Source organism: Diplotaxodon limnothrissa, linkage group LG1 (genome assembly GCF_057381915.1).
Source record: "Diplotaxodon limnothrissa isolate DT_005_m linkage group LG1, D_limnothrissa_male_GT1.1, whole genome shotgun sequence".
Classification (NCBI taxonomy): domain Eukaryota; kingdom Metazoa; phylum Chordata; class Actinopteri; order Cichliformes; family Cichlidae; genus Diplotaxodon; species Diplotaxodon limnothrissa.
In genome coordinates this window covers 6,256,666-6,274,319 of record NC_140596.1, presented here as the reverse complement: position 1 = coordinate 6,274,319, position 17,654 = coordinate 6,256,666, and the positions used below count along the sequence as shown (strand labels likewise).

At 40.5% G+C, this 17,654-nt stretch overlaps 1 protein-coding gene across 2 annotated transcripts in view; it reads left to right on the top strand.

The window, feature by feature from the left end:
* phkb (phosphorylase kinase, beta) overlaps nucleotides 1–17,654 on the top strand; it is a 104,598-nt gene that overhangs the window by 20,799 nt on the left and 66,145 nt on the right. For both annotated transcript variants that reach the window (XM_085359301.1, XM_085359225.1), the window contains exons 3-7: nucleotides 5,676–5,814; nucleotides 8,669–8,768; nucleotides 12,610–12,717; nucleotides 13,578–13,658; nucleotides 16,309–16,424. In XM_085359301.1, the coding sequence (XP_085215427.1) occupies nucleotides 5,676–5,814; nucleotides 8,669–8,768; nucleotides 12,610–12,717; nucleotides 13,578–13,658; nucleotides 16,309–16,424 (544 nt within the window). The remainder of the gene's footprint in view (nucleotides 1–5,675; nucleotides 5,815–8,668; nucleotides 8,769–12,609; nucleotides 12,718–13,577; nucleotides 13,659–16,308; nucleotides 16,425–17,654) is intronic.

Sequence of the window (17,654 nt, the reverse complement as noted above, 5' to 3'; positions counted from 1 at the left end):
CGGGTAAAGTTTGTAGCATGCATGTGTAACAGTGTTTGTGGTATTATTCCACTTGCCACAAATATCAGTGTAATGGGGAAACAGCGCCCCCCCCCCCCCTCCTCGGTGTGGCTGGTTAGGTGAGGCTGGCTGCAGTAATCGCTGCCAGTCTGCCGTAGCCATATGAGAGGTGAGTTGTATTGTTCCGCACACAATATAGCTAAGTAGTACAGACACATAAAACATGTTTGATTAGCTGACGAGCACCGAGTGTAATAAGTGCTTAGTGGACACATGTCCAACACCAGTTTTATGTACTTTTGTCTTATGTACTAAAGCGGAATGCTAATGAGATGTTCTGCCGTAGTGTGCTGTGCGGAGTGGTGTATGGCGAGCCTGTGTACTGATAATACACCGTTGTTTCCATTCAGGTACATCATTTGTTGTTGCTGTTATTTTATTGTATATTAGAAATTGTAATATTGCTGCAGTAATCGCTGCCAGTCTGCCGTAGCCAAACGAGAGTGTGCTGTGCGGAGTGGTGTGTGGCGAGCCTGTGCACTGATAATACACTGTTGTTTCCATTCAGGAAATAAAGTGGCAACGATCGATCAGAGACTCCTTGTCTTTTTAAAAACACTACACAACGCAGAGTCGAGGAGTCTGTTTGGGCCGAACTGTTGCAGCGGGATGAAGCAGAAACCGGTTACACATGCTTGTTGTTTTTGTCTGCTTCCACTTGTCTTTGAACCAGGATGATGTCGGCGTAAATGTGCAGTCATATTCGTTGTGTTCCCACTAGTGCTGTCAGCGTTAATCTCGTTGAAATGACGTTAACGCCACAACACGGCAAATGTCCGTTAACGAGCTACCCCTGATCACCCCGTGCATGAGGCTAGACGGCCAACACGTTAACGAGCTAACTGCGCTAACACACTAGTTCCCACCCATGTAATTGAGCATTGCGTGGCACATCCAACGACGTCTTATCAATCGCTAACTGCTCAGCGCAGCAACCGTACAGCAACAACAACACACAGGGCGCCCTCTGACCCCGGAAGGACACACCGTGGCAGCGAGAGGGCGTCACCCGTCACTATGGCAACATAAACAAAACATAACTGTACAAACAGAACCCCGAACAGCCCTGACCCCTATACATAGCCCCCAACTAAGGGGTCAGTCGTCCCCGACGACCCCATTACCCCACACAAAGTCCTGCAAATGCCCAGGTGCCTTCATGAGTGCAACGAAACGATACTCGTATCGATATTGAACAGTGCTTTTTACGTTCGGTACGCACATGTATGAACAATACAAAATTTGTAATTTATTTTATCAACTTTCCTTCTGACGATGCTGTCTGTGTTGAGCGCTCAGTGAATCTGCGTTCGACTACTCCGCCTAGGCTGCACTGTCGAGCGCAGATCCACTGAGCGCTCAACACAGACAGCATCAAGAAGGAAGAGCGCAGGGCAAGCTAGCAAGACAGAAGTTAAGCTCTCCTTGCAACATGGAAAATTTAACCTCCCCCACCCTCATTCAGATCTGGCGTTTGGAATTATTTTGGTTTTCATGTGACGTATGACCCTGAAGGTAAGCACGTCATGGACTAAAGTAAAACAGTATGTTGGATGTGCCACGCAATGCTCAATTACATGGGTGGGAGCTAGTGTGTTAGCACAGTTAGCTCGTTAACGTGTTGGCCGTCTAGCCCCACGCACCGGGTGATCAGGGGTAGCTCGTTAACGGACATTTGCCATGTTGTGGCGTTAACGTCATTTCAACGAGATTAACGCTGACAGCACTAGTGGGAACACAACGAATATGACTGCACATTTATGCCGACATCATCCTAGTACAAAGACAAGTGGAAGCAGACAAAAACAACAAGCATGCATGCTACAAACTTTACCCGAGTCATTTAGACAGCCATTAGCACATGATTCTCCTTATGGGGACCTGATATGTTTAATATTGTGGCGAGCTCAGACAAGGAGGAGACGGAGGTGTCGTTTGGTCTTGCTTCCCGTGAGCTAGCCAGGGAGCACAGCCGTTTATTGACATCTGCAGAAGAACACTGCCGCTAGCTAACTGCTCAGCGCAGCAACCGCACAGCAGCAACAACAACACACAGGGCGCCCTCTGACCCAGGAAGGACACACCGTTGCAGCGAGAGGGCGTCACCCGTCACTATGGCAACATAAACAAAACATAACTGTACAAACAGAACAGCCCTGACCCGCTACAATATGCTGCTGAGAATATAGCCCAGAAGAAGCGTATAGTATAGCTTTTATTTGGGAAAGAGCCATTTCTCTGTAATAAACTCTCTTTTCCAAAGATGAGTGATTCCTCAATCCAGATACAGGGCTTGCAATATCACTAGCCCGACGTCCCGGGGCTAGCGATTTTTCCAGTCAGGCTACCAAAATCTATCTCTGCCCTGCATCGGGCTATCCGATTGTTCAGTCTGACGTCACTAGCCGTGTCTGGACCTAAACTCTGCTGCAGGTCCATATATCAAACGATCACTATGGCATTACTGAGAGTTGAAAAACTGTCTAAAGTCTTTCATCTTTAATAAAATGATCAGCGTTCTGCTCTACCAGGTGTAACAATTGAGTTTAACATCCAGGCATCCATGAAAACGGAATTTATGACGTTTAACGGAGTTAGAAGTTAGCAGGGAGTTAGCTCGCTAGCTTCTATCTAAATACAATATAGCATGTCCTGACTGCAGGGTTTTGGAAACAAATTAAAACATACAGCTCTGCTATCACTTCCAGCATAAATGAAGACAGAAAACTAAACAGCAGTGACGTTTGTAGGGTTACTGAAGTTTGGCTAGCTGGTATTTAATGATGTGCTACATGACCGCTAGAGAGACGGCTATGTTAGCATAATATAAACAAGCTAACTTTTTTCCCACTCGATAAAAGTTAACGTGAGTGTTCTCGGTGGTCAGGAACAAATGTAATCGCATGGCAGGATGCTGTAAAAGGACCAAACTTCAGCCAGGAGAACAACTGAGATAATCCATCCACAATACGAGGTTAGTCATTCATATACTGCTGCATGGGCTGGGCTGTAGTTACATCCTAAGGTTTTAAAAACTGAGCTTAAATAAATGATTAGTGGTAATAAAAGCCGAGGGAGGTCAACAGTGATCACTGACTGTTTTAGAAGCTTTTTGAGATCAAATAGAAGAAAATACATAACATTAAACATGTTAACAACACAAAAGCCATATTAAACGCAGACTACTTTAGACCCGGAAGTAGGATTCGTTGCGTCATCACTGAACAACCGGATTGTAGGAAGGAAAAATATATGTCAATGCTTTTGCATTCTTTCGGAAATGTAGCTGGATAATTATGTCATTGGCATCGATGAGCCACTGTCAATATGTGACATGTTGAAATCGCGTTTGAATTTGCGCTTGTTGTTTGCTTTCACTTTGCAATCGCGCAAACTGTGTATAGAGAGCGACAGTACTGATTGGTGAGTGATGATAATTTGCGCACCAATTCCTCTGACATCGTTTTATCAATCGTTGGCTTACTATGCAAACATGACAAGTGAAATCTCCCGCAGCAAGCTTAAACATGTGAGAGGTTGATCGCGCAGAGAATCGCTTACCGTTGTGTGTGTGTGTGTGTGTGTGTGTGTGTGTGTGTGTGTGTGTGTGTGTGTGTGTGTGTAAAAGTAGCAGGATATATATTTTAGTTCTGCTGAGCCAAATAAGACAGGTCAGGGTGAAGAAGTGACAGCCAAAGAAAAGTTTACCACAAAACGGAAAAGTTATGACAAATCAGACTATAAGGCAAAAAGAAAGTGCAGCTTTATGGTTTCATGGACAAATGACTTTCTGGTGGCTGCAGATAGGGGTGATTGCTCAGTTCTTGTTCTGTTTAACCTTAGTTCAGCCTTCAGTACCGTTGATAATCAAATCTTAATCCACCGCTTAAATCACATGATAGGGATGTCTAGCTCCATCTTGGGGTTGTTCAGTTCATTTCTGCGAGTAGAACACTTTTGATGTCAGTGGGAAACTTTTGGTCAGCTGTAGCTAGATTATCATGCAGCGTTCCGCAAGGATCTATCTTAAGTCCCTTGTTGTTTAACTGGTATATTGTGCCACAAGGCCATATTATAATTAGTTTGAAATCCATTTCCTATCATCTGTATGCAGATGATATTCAACTGTACCGTTATTCCAAACCTTATAGTTAGATAAACTATCCATTCTAATGGAACTTCTTAAGGAAATTAATGGTTGGATGAGTGTTAAATTTTTGCTCCAGAGAGCATTAAGCCCCAGACTAGACATCATTTGGGATCTTTCTCATCCACTGTAAAAGCTACAGCTTCAAATCTTGGGTTAATTTTTAATCAATTTTTGACTTTTCATGTTTACATCAAGTCTATGACCTTCTATTGCTTTCTTTACTTAAGAAATATCGCTAAACTCAGGACTGTTGTCTCTAAAGGTAAATTGGAGATGCTTTTTTATGCCTTCATTGCCTCATGATTATAATATTGAAGGCTTCTTTAAATTGCCTTCAAGCTGTCCAAAATGCTGCTGCAAGGCTTTTAACTCACACTCACAAATTCTCACATATCACCCCATTGTTAAAGAGTCTGCGCCAGCTTCCATTTAGTTTCAGATCTCAATTTAAAATCTTGACTCTTACTTTCATGGCCTGATGTGGAGAGGCCCCCACTTACATCATCTTCTACATCATGCTTCTTCCTTCGATCTGCTGATAGTGGTCTTCTGGTGATTCCACGTACCGATCTAAAAAATAAATGGGATTTTGCCTTTCAAACATTTGTGCCAAAACTATGGAGCAGTTTACCTCTCTCTCTTTGCACCCTTGACTCTGTGTCTTCTTTAAAAAAAAAACAAAAAAAAAAAAACAGCTGAAAATGCATCTATCCAGATCTATCAGGCATTTGAATAATATTTTTGTGTATTATAGTTTTTTTTTATTCAGTTGTATTTTAATATTGTAAGAATCTATTGAAGTGCATTACAATCTTAAAAAGTACTTATTCATTAACAGTAAAACATATGAAAAGTGTCACAGTCATTGGTAACGTGGTGATTCTCTGCAACAATTGCTCACAAGTGCAGAATTTCTTTAAGTTGTAAAACTCTGGTTGCCCACTCTCCTTAGATTGCTGCAGCTATTTTGGATTTTTTTATATATAAATTTATAGCCTTTTTTTAAGGCTTGCTGCTGGGTTTGCTCTGGGCTCCTCTATATGACGCTGAAGCTGGGAGGTCCACTATTCCCCCGCCCCTGACATTGAAGCTGTGAGGCGCATAGTGCTCTCTCTCTCATCTTATACTTATTTATTACATTTATCTGATTTGTTTATTGCGCTTTAAACAGAATCTTATGGGGGGGGGGGGGTTGTTTTTGTTTTTTTAAATTTCATTTTTGTATTTTCCAACTGGTAATTTTACTCTGTTGATTCTTGATTTACCACCTAATTCATCAGTTAGAACGAGATGCTTTTGATATTCGTAACAAAGAGCTGCAGGAGAATACTTTACAGCCTAGAAAACAGGCGCTTTCTTCACTGGCCTTTCAACTACTTAGCTGTGAGCAGATGACATTTCCAGTTTTGCAACTATTAACCCACCACTTCTTCTGTCTGTCTCTATCTTTTTTGTGTCTTTTTAGTCAAGACAACTATTTTGAACTACCAGAGTCCCACCACTGGTCTGTTCCCAGTAAAAACATGCTCTACCTGCAAAGAGGCAAAGGTCCGGGACTCTCTGTACTGTGCTGCCAGTGCCTGGGCCTTGGCAATGGCATATCGGTTAGTATGCAAAATGCACACGCATGCAAAATAAACTGTGTAATATATGTTTGTTTATAAGTATGCAATATGTCTTTTTCCAAAATTTGTGTGGACTTAGGAAGCTGGCACCTTAGCTGTGTGCTAAAGATAGTGCTTTTTACCTAAAATTGAGTTACAAAACTCATAGAAAGCTCAACTTGACCAAAGCTGTTTGGCAGATTACCAACATGTACGTGTTTGTGGGTGAGTGTGGCTCCAAGATAAGCCCAGTTGTACTAACAAGTGCACAAAATCCTTGAAATTATTTGAAAATATGTCTTTTCACACACCCAACCCAACAAGCTAGAGGTTGCAGGGTCTGTAATTGGTGCAATCATAGAATATGGGTAAACAGCTAGTGATCTGTACAAGTTAAAAACTTAGAACTCATGTTTATGTTCAGTTAGACTTTTTAAAGAACTCTTCGATTACTGTTGTGAGAGTATCTCAGACTGAAATCTAAATTCATGGTGAGTAGTGGAGGCGGAGGTCATAAACACAGATGGTTATTGCAGTGAGTCCAGTTTCTTGTGGGCAGAGGTCTTTCTTGCTGTTATATAGTGATAGATGGTTGCAGCATGTTGTGCTTCTGAATATGCCACTGACCCATAAACTCAGGAGTAGCTGAAAAACCAGTCCTATGTATTGCCTTTTTTCAGCATCACAGCAACGCTGGTGTAAAAGAAATACTAAAATAGATGGACAGCTCAGTTTGTTGGGCATTATATGAAAGCTGACCAAAAAGCCCCAGTTAGTTTCACAGGTTTTTTTCCCTGCTCTCTTCGTTTTCATGCTTACTGATCCTCATCTTTAATCTGCCTCTGTCATTTGGAGGCTTTGCTTTTTAACCACATAGGGGTTATTACTTCTAGAAGAACATTTCAAAATTTCACTGGGGCCACCAAACCCCTTTATCAATGTTCCCCTGTGTTGATGCCCAAATTCCTCTTAAGGAAAGAGCACTTCCACAAAATGAGCTTGTAACAGGGCACAGAAGAAGGGTGGGGGGCAAAAAGATAAAGAGGAAGGAGGCAGAATTGGAAAGGGGAGGTATACGAGAAGAAAGAGTGAAAGTGGAGATGCGGGAGTGGTAGAGGGGAGATTTAAGCTGGTCAGGGTTCGCAATAGAGAAGAAGAAGTGGAAGATGGCGAGAGAGGCAGAGAGGAAACTAGATGGAGGGGGAAGACGGAGGGAAAGAGCGGGGTAAAAATAGAGTGTACTGCAGTGATGTGACCAGAGGCAGATCCCAGTCATCAGTCATGGCTGCCTCCTATTAGAATTGTCACTGGGATTTAATTAAGATGATTCTCATCTGACAGGCTTGGATAGTGCCATTACTTACTTCACACCCAGATGCTGTGTGTGTTTGAGTATGTGTGTGTGAGATTCAATGACAAGACTGGCAGTTGGAGTTACCACAAACTTCTATTTTAAGGAAACATGATAGCTTTTATCTGCAGCTTTGCCTACTCACTTTTCTATTTGTTATATACATTTTCTTGTTAATGACACTGGGTAGCTCTAGTGAAAATTTCCTCTCACTAACAAGTCCATGCAGTCAGTTTTGATGCACGGGGTCATGTCTTGAAGGCAGTCATTAATGCATTGTGTACCTCGTAAATTTTAAACAAGTATAACATCAGTGGCTTAGCTTTCCTTTGTTGTTAGCCAGAGTCATTACTAGCTTGACCTTTGTCAAACACATCTGACATCTGCCAGCCTCAGAAAGAATGAGCTGATTCGCACTGTGGTCGCTGCAACCAAGGAACAAAGTGGCATTTTACTACCAGTATTCATTTCAGGACTTTCAAAACTTTTCTTTTCTATACCTAACAGATTTAATTTAAAGCTGATTTGTTTCCCCACAATTTGAATGCATTTTTCTATAGTGCATTCATTCATGTTTTTGTTAATTTGCATTCACTATTAAATGTAAATTGTGTAAATTGTTAAGAGCTTCTGTTGGTTTATCAGCACTGATGACTAATATACTTCAAAGTCAGTACTACGTGTGGGAAAGTCTAAAGAGCAAAAAAAAATCACAGTATGATCATTATTTCATAGCTATGGGTAACTGAAACAGCCAGAGAACCATTGTATTTAGTCTTGGGTTAAGCAGTTTGATCTTCACAGCAGTCCTGGCCAACTGACAGCTTTAACGGAACAAATGATTGACCATTACTACTCTTCCAGTCCTCATCAGATCAGGATTTGTGTTGTCCATGTCAAAATCACATGGTAGTTCTCTGTATCACAATAATATTTAGGATGGATCCACAATCCTATTGATGAAATATGGGCTAGGCAAACATTTCTAGCTTTATGAATGCAAAAGTTTGGCTTGATCTGGGTTATGTCAACCTAAACCTGATTCATTTTTTTATTTTTTATCTTTCTTACCCCAAAAAGGGTTCAGCAGGTTATTTATTATTTGTTATTTGCTTAAACCTGGGAACAAAATGGCTTGACCAAAAGGTAGTAAGGAATTAAAGACTTAATATTTAGCATTATTTATTTATTATTTATTAAGCTGGTTCTGATGTTCTGCTTCTCTTTCACTCATATTTTATTTGAATAAAATAACAGTTTAGACAGTTCTACAATGTGTCTGATCTTCTGACTACTTGGACTTTTTTTTTCCTCGGAAAACTTGTCCTTCATATTAAGTTGTGAGATCTCTGCTGTTATTTTCGGACATTTAAGGAGTAAGAATACTGACCAAAAGACCAACTGTGATTCCAGTTAGTAATATTTGCCATTTTTAAAACAAAAGGAGTTGCTGTAGGTGACAGTTTGTCTTCATGTGTTCGGCCTTTGTTCCCTGCCCTTCAGACGCATTGATGATGACATGGGACGAACTCACGAGTTGGAGCATTCTGCCATCAAGTGCATGAGAGGAATTCTCTACTGTTACATGAGACAGGCCGATAAGGTGAGTGTTTCATCCTGGCTCAGTACAGCTTCTGCATGTTTGCATAAAAACACCCCCGAAATTACACACTGCGTTGCAGATCAAAGGTATATTCCTGCTCATCAAAGCCTCTTAGTGCTACAGCCTTGGACACATCTGGTTCCTCTTTCATATCACAACAAATAACAAAAGGAGCCAGTTGATATAGTCCTGAGGGCTTAATAACCAGCAGTCTCCTAATTTCCAATGACTTTTGCTCCGAAGGAGGAAAATTTCACGCCACCTCTACTGAAAACTGATGAATGTGTAGAGTAGGCTGTGAATGAGGAAAAAAATGGCAAACCATGTTATGTATTCAAAGAAAAGCCAGATATGTCTCCTGAATATTTTTTTTTTTTCCCTCGTTGAGCATATTTTTTTAATAGAGCAGCCTGCTGCGTCCCTGTGTATCTGCACGTATATGGTGTGCACCGTTGAAAGGCATCCTCTTTCATCTTGCCTCGACCTTGACGATCCAATTTAGGGGAGAGAGTTTCTCTGTCTTAATTACAAAGCTGCGTTTACACAGTTAATTACACAGAACAGCTTTCGTTATGGCCCCGTCACCAACGCTTACGAAGTACATGGCATTTTTTATGGAAACTGTGACATGGGGGCACTGCAGGGCAAATATCACAGAGCAAATACAGCAGCTGTGCCCCACTGATTAGATAAGATAGTGTATGAGGAAGAAAGGATATCTTTTATTTAACAATTACACTTTTCTTAAAGGAAAAGATTCTACCTTTGCCATTGATAAACAAATGAGGTGGCTGTTTATGTTTATTTAAAGCAGCTCTGTTCGTACTGAATACAAAGGTATACCGAAACATTTAGAGATTACTGATGATAACAATGATAATAAAAATATTAATGCTTAAAATACATTGTTTAAAATTTCACCAGATCTTTTCTCTTCCTTCAAATAATCAATTCCTGTATCTTTAAACAATGTCCTGAGGTGCTTAAACTTAATTATAACAAATAAATAAATATAATACTTGTGTGTTTTCCTCAAGGAATTGGACAATACTGCAGGAGAAACTCATGAAACAGAGCTAGTGAACAACAGATACAACATGCTATATAGATGCTCTGCTTTTATGCTGATTTGCATTGAAATTCAGGCAGCGTTATCATCCAGAACAATATTTGTTAATACAAATTTTTATATATGCAACAGAGGAACTCACTGTCCGGGCTTATTAAGGCTGCAAACAACACTCTTCCATTTTTATAGTTAACTAACACCGGCCTTCTTGTGTTACTGTGACATCCCTATCCTTAATACATACATACAGTGGTGTAAATGAAGTTCTTTATGATTAAGAAATAAAAAACTCTAGATGGCCCTGTGTGGAAAAAGTGATTGCCCCCTAAACCTGATGACTGGTTGGGCCACCCTTAGCAGCAGCAACAACAGCTATTCAAGGATTTGCAATAACTGTCAATGCTGTGGAGGAATTTTGGCCCACTTACCATTATTGCTAATCCAACATCTATTTCTTTAGCATATTTTAAGTCATTTTTTGTCAGTTCAGGACTCTGCAACTTTACTTTTGTTTTTTGTAATTTTTTTTTTACTGTGCTCCAAATGCTAATTATGTGCCAGTGGCTGCTGGAACACTAAATAGGCCAATAAGTCAGTGTTTTTGTATACGGCTTGTTACACTGCCTGAAGAGACCAAAACATTGATCAATTCAGGGATATGGTCACAGATCTAAGCGTAAAAACGTGAGCTGATCATTTAGTCGTGATGATCTAAACAGTTATTGAGCTCACTGTATCCCTTTAACATAACTTTGTTTTGAAAATGAAAGTCATTTCCTTTTCAGTGAGAAATGATAAGGAATTGCAGTTAATTGACTTGATGAGATGCAAGAGTTTTGTGCGTAGCTAAAGATGGAAAATAAGTGCATGAAAGTGGACTGTTAAAACAGCAGGCGTTGAAGTAGTTTGCTAAATTGAAGCCCATATTGGCGCATTGCAGCACTTGAAACAATAAGCAAGATCAGGGGCCTCTTCAAATATCCCAAGAGTGGAGCCACTTGACACTGTGGCTCTGCAGGGGCAAGAATCAGGGAGACCACTACACAAAAGCAAGTTTTATAGAAACATAAACAACAGCGTTAGCTGCTGACAGAGGTACCCCTCTTATTCTGTACACATACGCACATAAGCATTACTCACTATGGGATGGCAAGAAATGGAGCAGTTTCAGTGAAAGTGGGACAGCGGGTCTCCACTATGACCTGACTATATAGCAAAATAGGTGTGAGGGGGGACGACGACAAAAGAACCCAAATAAAAGAGCTCATAGCGTAAAGTACAGGAGATAGAGAGCTAGAAGTAAGAAAGAAGGTAGGAAGTAAGAAAAACAATGGAGACAACAACGAGGGATTTAATGATAGAGAGAGCAGTGAGAGAAGTAGAGAAAAGAAACGAAGGAGGTGAAAATGGGACAAAGGGCCAATTATTTATAACTGTGCGACAGGACAGGCGGCCCATCTGTGATTTGGTGTGTAGTGTAGTCGATGAAGCAAACACATGCGAAGCCATCAACAAACCACCGAGGATAAAGCACAACTAAAATGTTGTACATGTCTTGTTTTAAACAGTGTTATCATTTTGGTTGCCATAATCTGGCCCTTATGTGGTCCCGAGCAGAGATGTTTGTACTGTAACGTGTAGCGTGTGGTGTTGTTCCCTGATTAAACTCTTCACTCTTTATCAGGTTATTTTATTAAAAACCAAAACAAAAGAACAGATTATGTGCAGCATGTATGATTGTAGTGGGGATGAACTCTTGCAGCCAGGATTGTAAACATTTAATTTTTTTGAAACGGCTTAAAAATGTTAAAGAAATGTTAGTTCCTTTTAAACCTTTTGAATCATATTTGTATGGGTATAATAGATTGAAAAAACAGTGCAGGCAGATGGTGGTTAAGATTTAAGTAGCTGATTAAATTTAAGCAGCAAGATTAACTGAAGTGAAAAAGCTGCAAAGAAAGCTAGAATAAGCTGAAGTGGCAATTGAAATGGAGGAGCCAAAAAGGCAAACAAACAAAGACAAACATTTAAATGGCCTAAGACAAAGGAGCCAGATGTGGAAATCCACTGACTTCTGTTAAGTAAGACTCAAGTTTTTGCCTTAACTATATTCAGACCAATTATGCTTACATTCTGATCACCCTTCACCCCAGCCTTTGGAGCCAGGAAAAAACTCTGGACGTTGATGGGTCAGCAAAAGTGAATGCAGTAAAAGAAGTTCAGTTTGACAGTTTAAATATAAAAAACAAACAGCTTTAGCTCAAGAGAACATGCTGAAAGGAAGTGAAGTGTAATTTAATTTTTTTTCCATTCACAGCAGTTATCTCAAGTTGCCTGAGAAAATTATAGAAAAGAAATCCCGGGGATGTGGGAATCTGTCGTGACAAGTTGACATGGGGGAAAGAGAAGAATGGACAGAGGAGGATAGAGAAACAAGAAGCAGCATTGAATTTGATTCGTTAGAATTGACATATATAGAATTAGAGCAGAGGTGCCATCTCTGCCTTAAGCAGTGCAACCATAAGAGACATGACAGACATTACAGTGTGTAAAGAAAGTTCATCACCATGTTTGACTCAATACAAAAGGTTTCGGTTGATATGTTTTTGAATTTGTTGAAGGCTACTCTAGTATAGCTAGTTTCTTCTAGTAACCTCTGTGGGGCCATGGATGTCTCTCCCTTTGATTTTCTCTCTCCCTCCCTTTACCCTGGACCTTTTTTTTCCTCCTTTCATCTCTCTCTCTTTCTCTCTCTCTGTGCATCTCTGTTAGGTGGAGGAGTTTAAACAGGATCCTAGCCCCTCAAAGTGTCTGCACTCTGTATTCCATGTGGACACCGGAGATGAGGTTTACTTGCACGGCGACTACCACCACCTGCAGGTCAGCCAGCAAGCAGACAAGTGAAAAAATGGGGCAACTACCAAATGAAAAAAGAGCGTTTAAATTGAATTCTTCGTGCATACACCTGTGTGTTTGATGTGTGTGTGTTACCTAGGGGTTTTACTGTATATTGTAAAAAATGTAGAGTAAAATTTGCCACCCTGGTATTTTATTTTGTGTCACATATTTAATATAACTTTAGGAAAAAATGAGGTCAGAGAAGAAGGTCTGTAGTAAGTGAACCTTGCTAAAGATGAATGAACAACAGGATGAATAAAATAGACAATCAATCTCTTTGTGACAGGTTTTGTTTCAAGTGTTTTGAGTGGGGGGGGGGATTCCATTAAAATGTCTCATTTCCTCAGCCCCTCTGCCTGGCATGCATAGACGCTCAGAAAAATGACTTTCTCCGAGAAGTGCTTGTGCACTAAATTGGCACTAAAACGGCTTGTTCCTTTGTCAGTGGTATTAACAGAGGTCAGTTTGGTGTGTAGCATTTGAATGGAGAATGCATTTCTAGTGAAGGGTGGCCAATACATCAAGAGAGCTAGAGAGAGAGAGAGAAATCGAAATAAAGCTGCAAGGTTAGTTGCCTGTGAGGGGAGAAAAAGACATTCAAAAATGTAAAAGAGGTAACTTATTTATTGATTATTCTATTTTTTCCAGCAACTTCACCATTGTTGATGATTTCCAATGTCAAAAGTTTAATAGCTACTGTAAAGTCTGTCTCATTCTCTGCACTGTGCGAGAAATTGAAGACTAATTTATAAGTATGAAGTTATTATACGGTGTATGTGCAAATGATAGTAATTGCTTTGATGGCATCTTATCCACCCTACTTCCCTCTGTCACCTCTACAGATCGATGCCGTTTCTTTATTCCTGCTGTACTTGGTGGAGATGATCTGCTCTGGTCTGCAGATCATTTTCAACACCGACGAGGTAAACAAGGCGTTAAAATGACTGCGGTTTTCAATATTAGGATGTAAATGTCGGCCTGTTTATCGCTACATTTTCTAAACTGTGAAGCAGAGGCAAATAGTGTCAATCTCTGGTCTCACTTACTGTCAAGGTTAAATGTACTGATATGATTATAAACTGCATGAAAAATAACTACGGAGTTGTTACATTTTATCACTTTGTGGATTTTCCATGGTGCTGTGCATTTATGGCAATGTTGTATTTTAAAACATCTCACAGCTTCTCTAATCTTTGGAATTTTTTTTTTGTGAAATTCTGTATTTATTCTAAAATACACCACGATATAGTTTAAATGATCTAAGTAATCTGATGCTACCTTCTGAAGGTTGAGCTAGCTGCTGTAAAGTAAGACCAAAGGGTCTCTAAAGCCCTACAGATATCCTAGAGCTGACACAAATGCAGGATCAGGGGACAGTATCTCACTTTTATAGCTTGGCTCACATTTATGCTCTTGCTGAGCCGCTCAGTTGACTTTCAGCAGAGAAACGTTTAGATGATTTCATTGTGGAAGCTTAAATAGCCTCCTGAGAATCGAACCGGTAACGTTGTGTTTGGCAACACACCAGCCCTCTATTACTGTAAAGCTGAACGGTCTCTTGTAGTTTGATTTATCTGTTGGTGTCATTTTTTTTGCCTTTTTTATGTTTGGCTCTAAATAAAACAAGAAGGCAACTTGGCTGTTAAGTTTACACACTGTGCTGTTTATTATGTGGCCCGCAGGAGTATTTGGAACGTCATTAATTCTGTTAGTTTTTACAGCCTGCTCAGCTTTACTTACCGCCACAGAGCAGTGAAATTTGTGCCCCTGGTAAAGGAATCCATTTGTTTACTAAATTGAGCTTATCTTAAGAAAGTAAGGACATGGTGAAACGTTATACCACTAACCAATTAGTGAGCGTACACACACCTCCCAACCCAGTCATCTCTCATTTTTCTCCATTTCTTACTCTGAACAAAGCAAATTGACAATGTAACTTTTTTATGAGGGCAGTCCTGTTTGTGCAGCAACCTTAATTTGCATGGTTAAACAGTGCTTATTAGGTTGTGTAATACAAACCGAAGCACGCCTCCCCCAATCTCACATTAACAAACATCAGATGCACTGAGCATAAGGGTTTGAGATTAGCTTTCTCACTGAACACTGTTTGAAATGTGTTTCATTTGGACTAATCACATTACTAGAGTGTTTATTAGTTTGTTGTTGGCTGTCACTACTTGTGAAGTCCATCGGTGTCCACTTGACTGAGCTGGAAGCTGCATTGCAGTATATATTTTTTTTCTTAGAGTGGCATAGAAAGGCTGATGCATGTCCTCTGAGAAGATACACTATCGACCTCCTCCCAGATGCCATTTTCAGTTTCATGCAGCATGAAATGGAGCGACTCATTAGCCAGTTTGTATGTCTGGGGTGCTTTTTTTTCACACAGGAGTATACGTGAGAGCTGCTGGCACATGGTAAAAGCAGAAGCACATGTAGTGTGCTTTTGCCAATGTGCCCACGTTCCCAAATAGTCAGCCCCCCGCCCCCCACAAAAAAAGGAAAAAAAAGCAGAACTGGCCAGGATGGTTTTCTAGCAGCAGGGAGGGGAGACAGAGGGACTCATTTGGCCGACGGGCAGTAACATTCATTAAGATACCATTAAGATACTAAAAAGTTCCCCTCGTTAATCACTCTGCTCATAAAACCCCCCAATAAGAGACCCGGCAAACACCTTTCCCTCTTTCCCAGCCTCATCTGCTTTGCCCCCTCTTTCTCTGCCCATCCTCACTGCCTGGCCTATTTAAGACCTGCACAGGTTCTGTCTTTCTCTTTCAGCTGTTTTACTCTCATCTCTCAATTCCCCTCCACCACTTTGTCATTTTAGATTAAATCTACCATCACTCAAGCACATACACCAGTGTGCTGGCACATTATATGTTTCACTTTTTAGTTAATTTTTTCCTATATGTATACTGTATAATTTTGCAGGAATCTGCGTGTGCCAGATGCTAGTTATAAGAAACATTTGAAATCGGCTAACTGCAATTTTAAACATTTCGATGCCGCTGTAATGTTTGGTGGAATCAACAACACTACTGATGAGTTTTTAGAGCATCTAAAGGGTGGCATTTGTTTTAGCTGGAATTTGTAAAGTGTGTTGATTTAGTGTCTTTATAGTTATGGGTAGCTGACAAGGCAATGAAGCTCTAGCTTCACGTACTGGTGCTCTATTCTTTTTAATTACAGTCTAGCCATAGGGTCAGTTTCACCTTGAGCATGGATTAGAAATCAGCTTTCTTTTTCACCGTAGTAACCTTTGTAATGAGAGAGTTATACTCATCACCCCAGATCAGTATCAAAGGTCATCTATCAATGGATCCAGACGTTCATTTATGTGTGTGTGTGTGTGTGTGTGTGTGTGTGTGTGTGTGTGTGTGTGTGTGTGTGGCTGCATTTTACGTTATGTACTGCGATTCCACTTTCTTTTTGGACACATCTTCTGTCTCTAGCCCCGTTTATGCATACATGGGCGTGTGTGTGTGTCAGTATACTCTGTGTATGCAGGTTGCATAAACACAGTATGTTGCATTTTTTCCGAGTGTCCCATGTATGTTTGTTTTCTACATGCAGGTTTCCTTCATCCAGAACCTGGTTTTCTGTGTGGAAAGAGCATATAGGGTACCTGACTTTGGCATGTGGGAGAGAGGCAGCAAGTACAATAATGGCAGCACTGAACTGCATTCCAGGTCAGTAAAAAGAAAACACACAAAAACATTCTCTCCACACTCTCGTTTTTTTTTTTTTTTAAACCTTACTTTTGCTTTTCTCTATACTTTTACCACTTTTGTAGTACTGGCCAGAATATGTCCTGTATGCAGGGTGCTGCAAAAGTCCTAAAACTCTTAAGTTACATACCTGAAATAAGGTCTGTGGGAAAGTTGTAACACCAGAAAAAAGATGTGAGAATGTATCAAAGATTCAAAATAAATGTTTTTAGAGCAAACCCATACTTCATGGGTTTGCAAACCCACTATATTTTACATGGTTAGCATGGTTGTCTCACAGCAAGAAGGTCCCGAGTTCACTTCCACCATCAGGCCGGGGTCTTTCTGAGTGGAGTTTGCATGTTCTCCCTGTGTTGCGTGGGTTCTCTCCGGGTACTTCACCGTCCTCCAACAGTCCGAAGACATGCAGTTTGTGGGGTTAGGTTAACTGGTGATTCTAAATTGCCCTTCGGTGTGAATTGTTGTCTGTCTCTATGTGTTAGCCCTGCGACAGTCTGGCAACTTGTCCAGGTTCTACCCTGGATCTCGCTTAAGACGGCTGGGATAGGCTCCAGCGCCACCTGCAGCCCTGAAATGGACAAAGGGAAGAGAATGGATGGATATATTTTACATATATTTAATATGCTAAATGTGTCACTTAAGAGTTGCCATTTTACACATCCACTCGTCTAATGCATTAGGATGCATTTGGAGTCATTTTTTGTATGTATCTGATGAGTAGACCAATATCGAGTCACCTTCCACCACCTTGTCCACCCACACCTGAGGGAAATGCGTCACTCTTTAGCTGGTAAATTCTTCACTGTGCTCACCTTAGCTGCTCATGTTTTTTTTCTTTCCCCCCCCTTTTTTTTTTTAAAATCTTAGCAGCTGTTGCTTTAAATTGGGGATTGAGCAGTGGGTGTAGCAGTAAACTGAGGTGCCTACTGATGAGTCACAAGAGAGAAACAATCGTTTTTTAAAAATGCAACAGTGCTTAAATGCTCCATGGGCCAAGAGAAACTATACCTTGATACTCTTCTAGTTTTATAAATACACCCGTTAAAACAGATCTTTTAGTTTTACTAAAGTATTACTTTGGTTTTCTTCTTACGCAACTGCAAATCATATTTGCCTGGGCCCATATTTGTTTCTGTCTCACTGTCGGTGAGTGCAGCACTTGGAAAAACAACAATGATGTAGAGTGTTCCA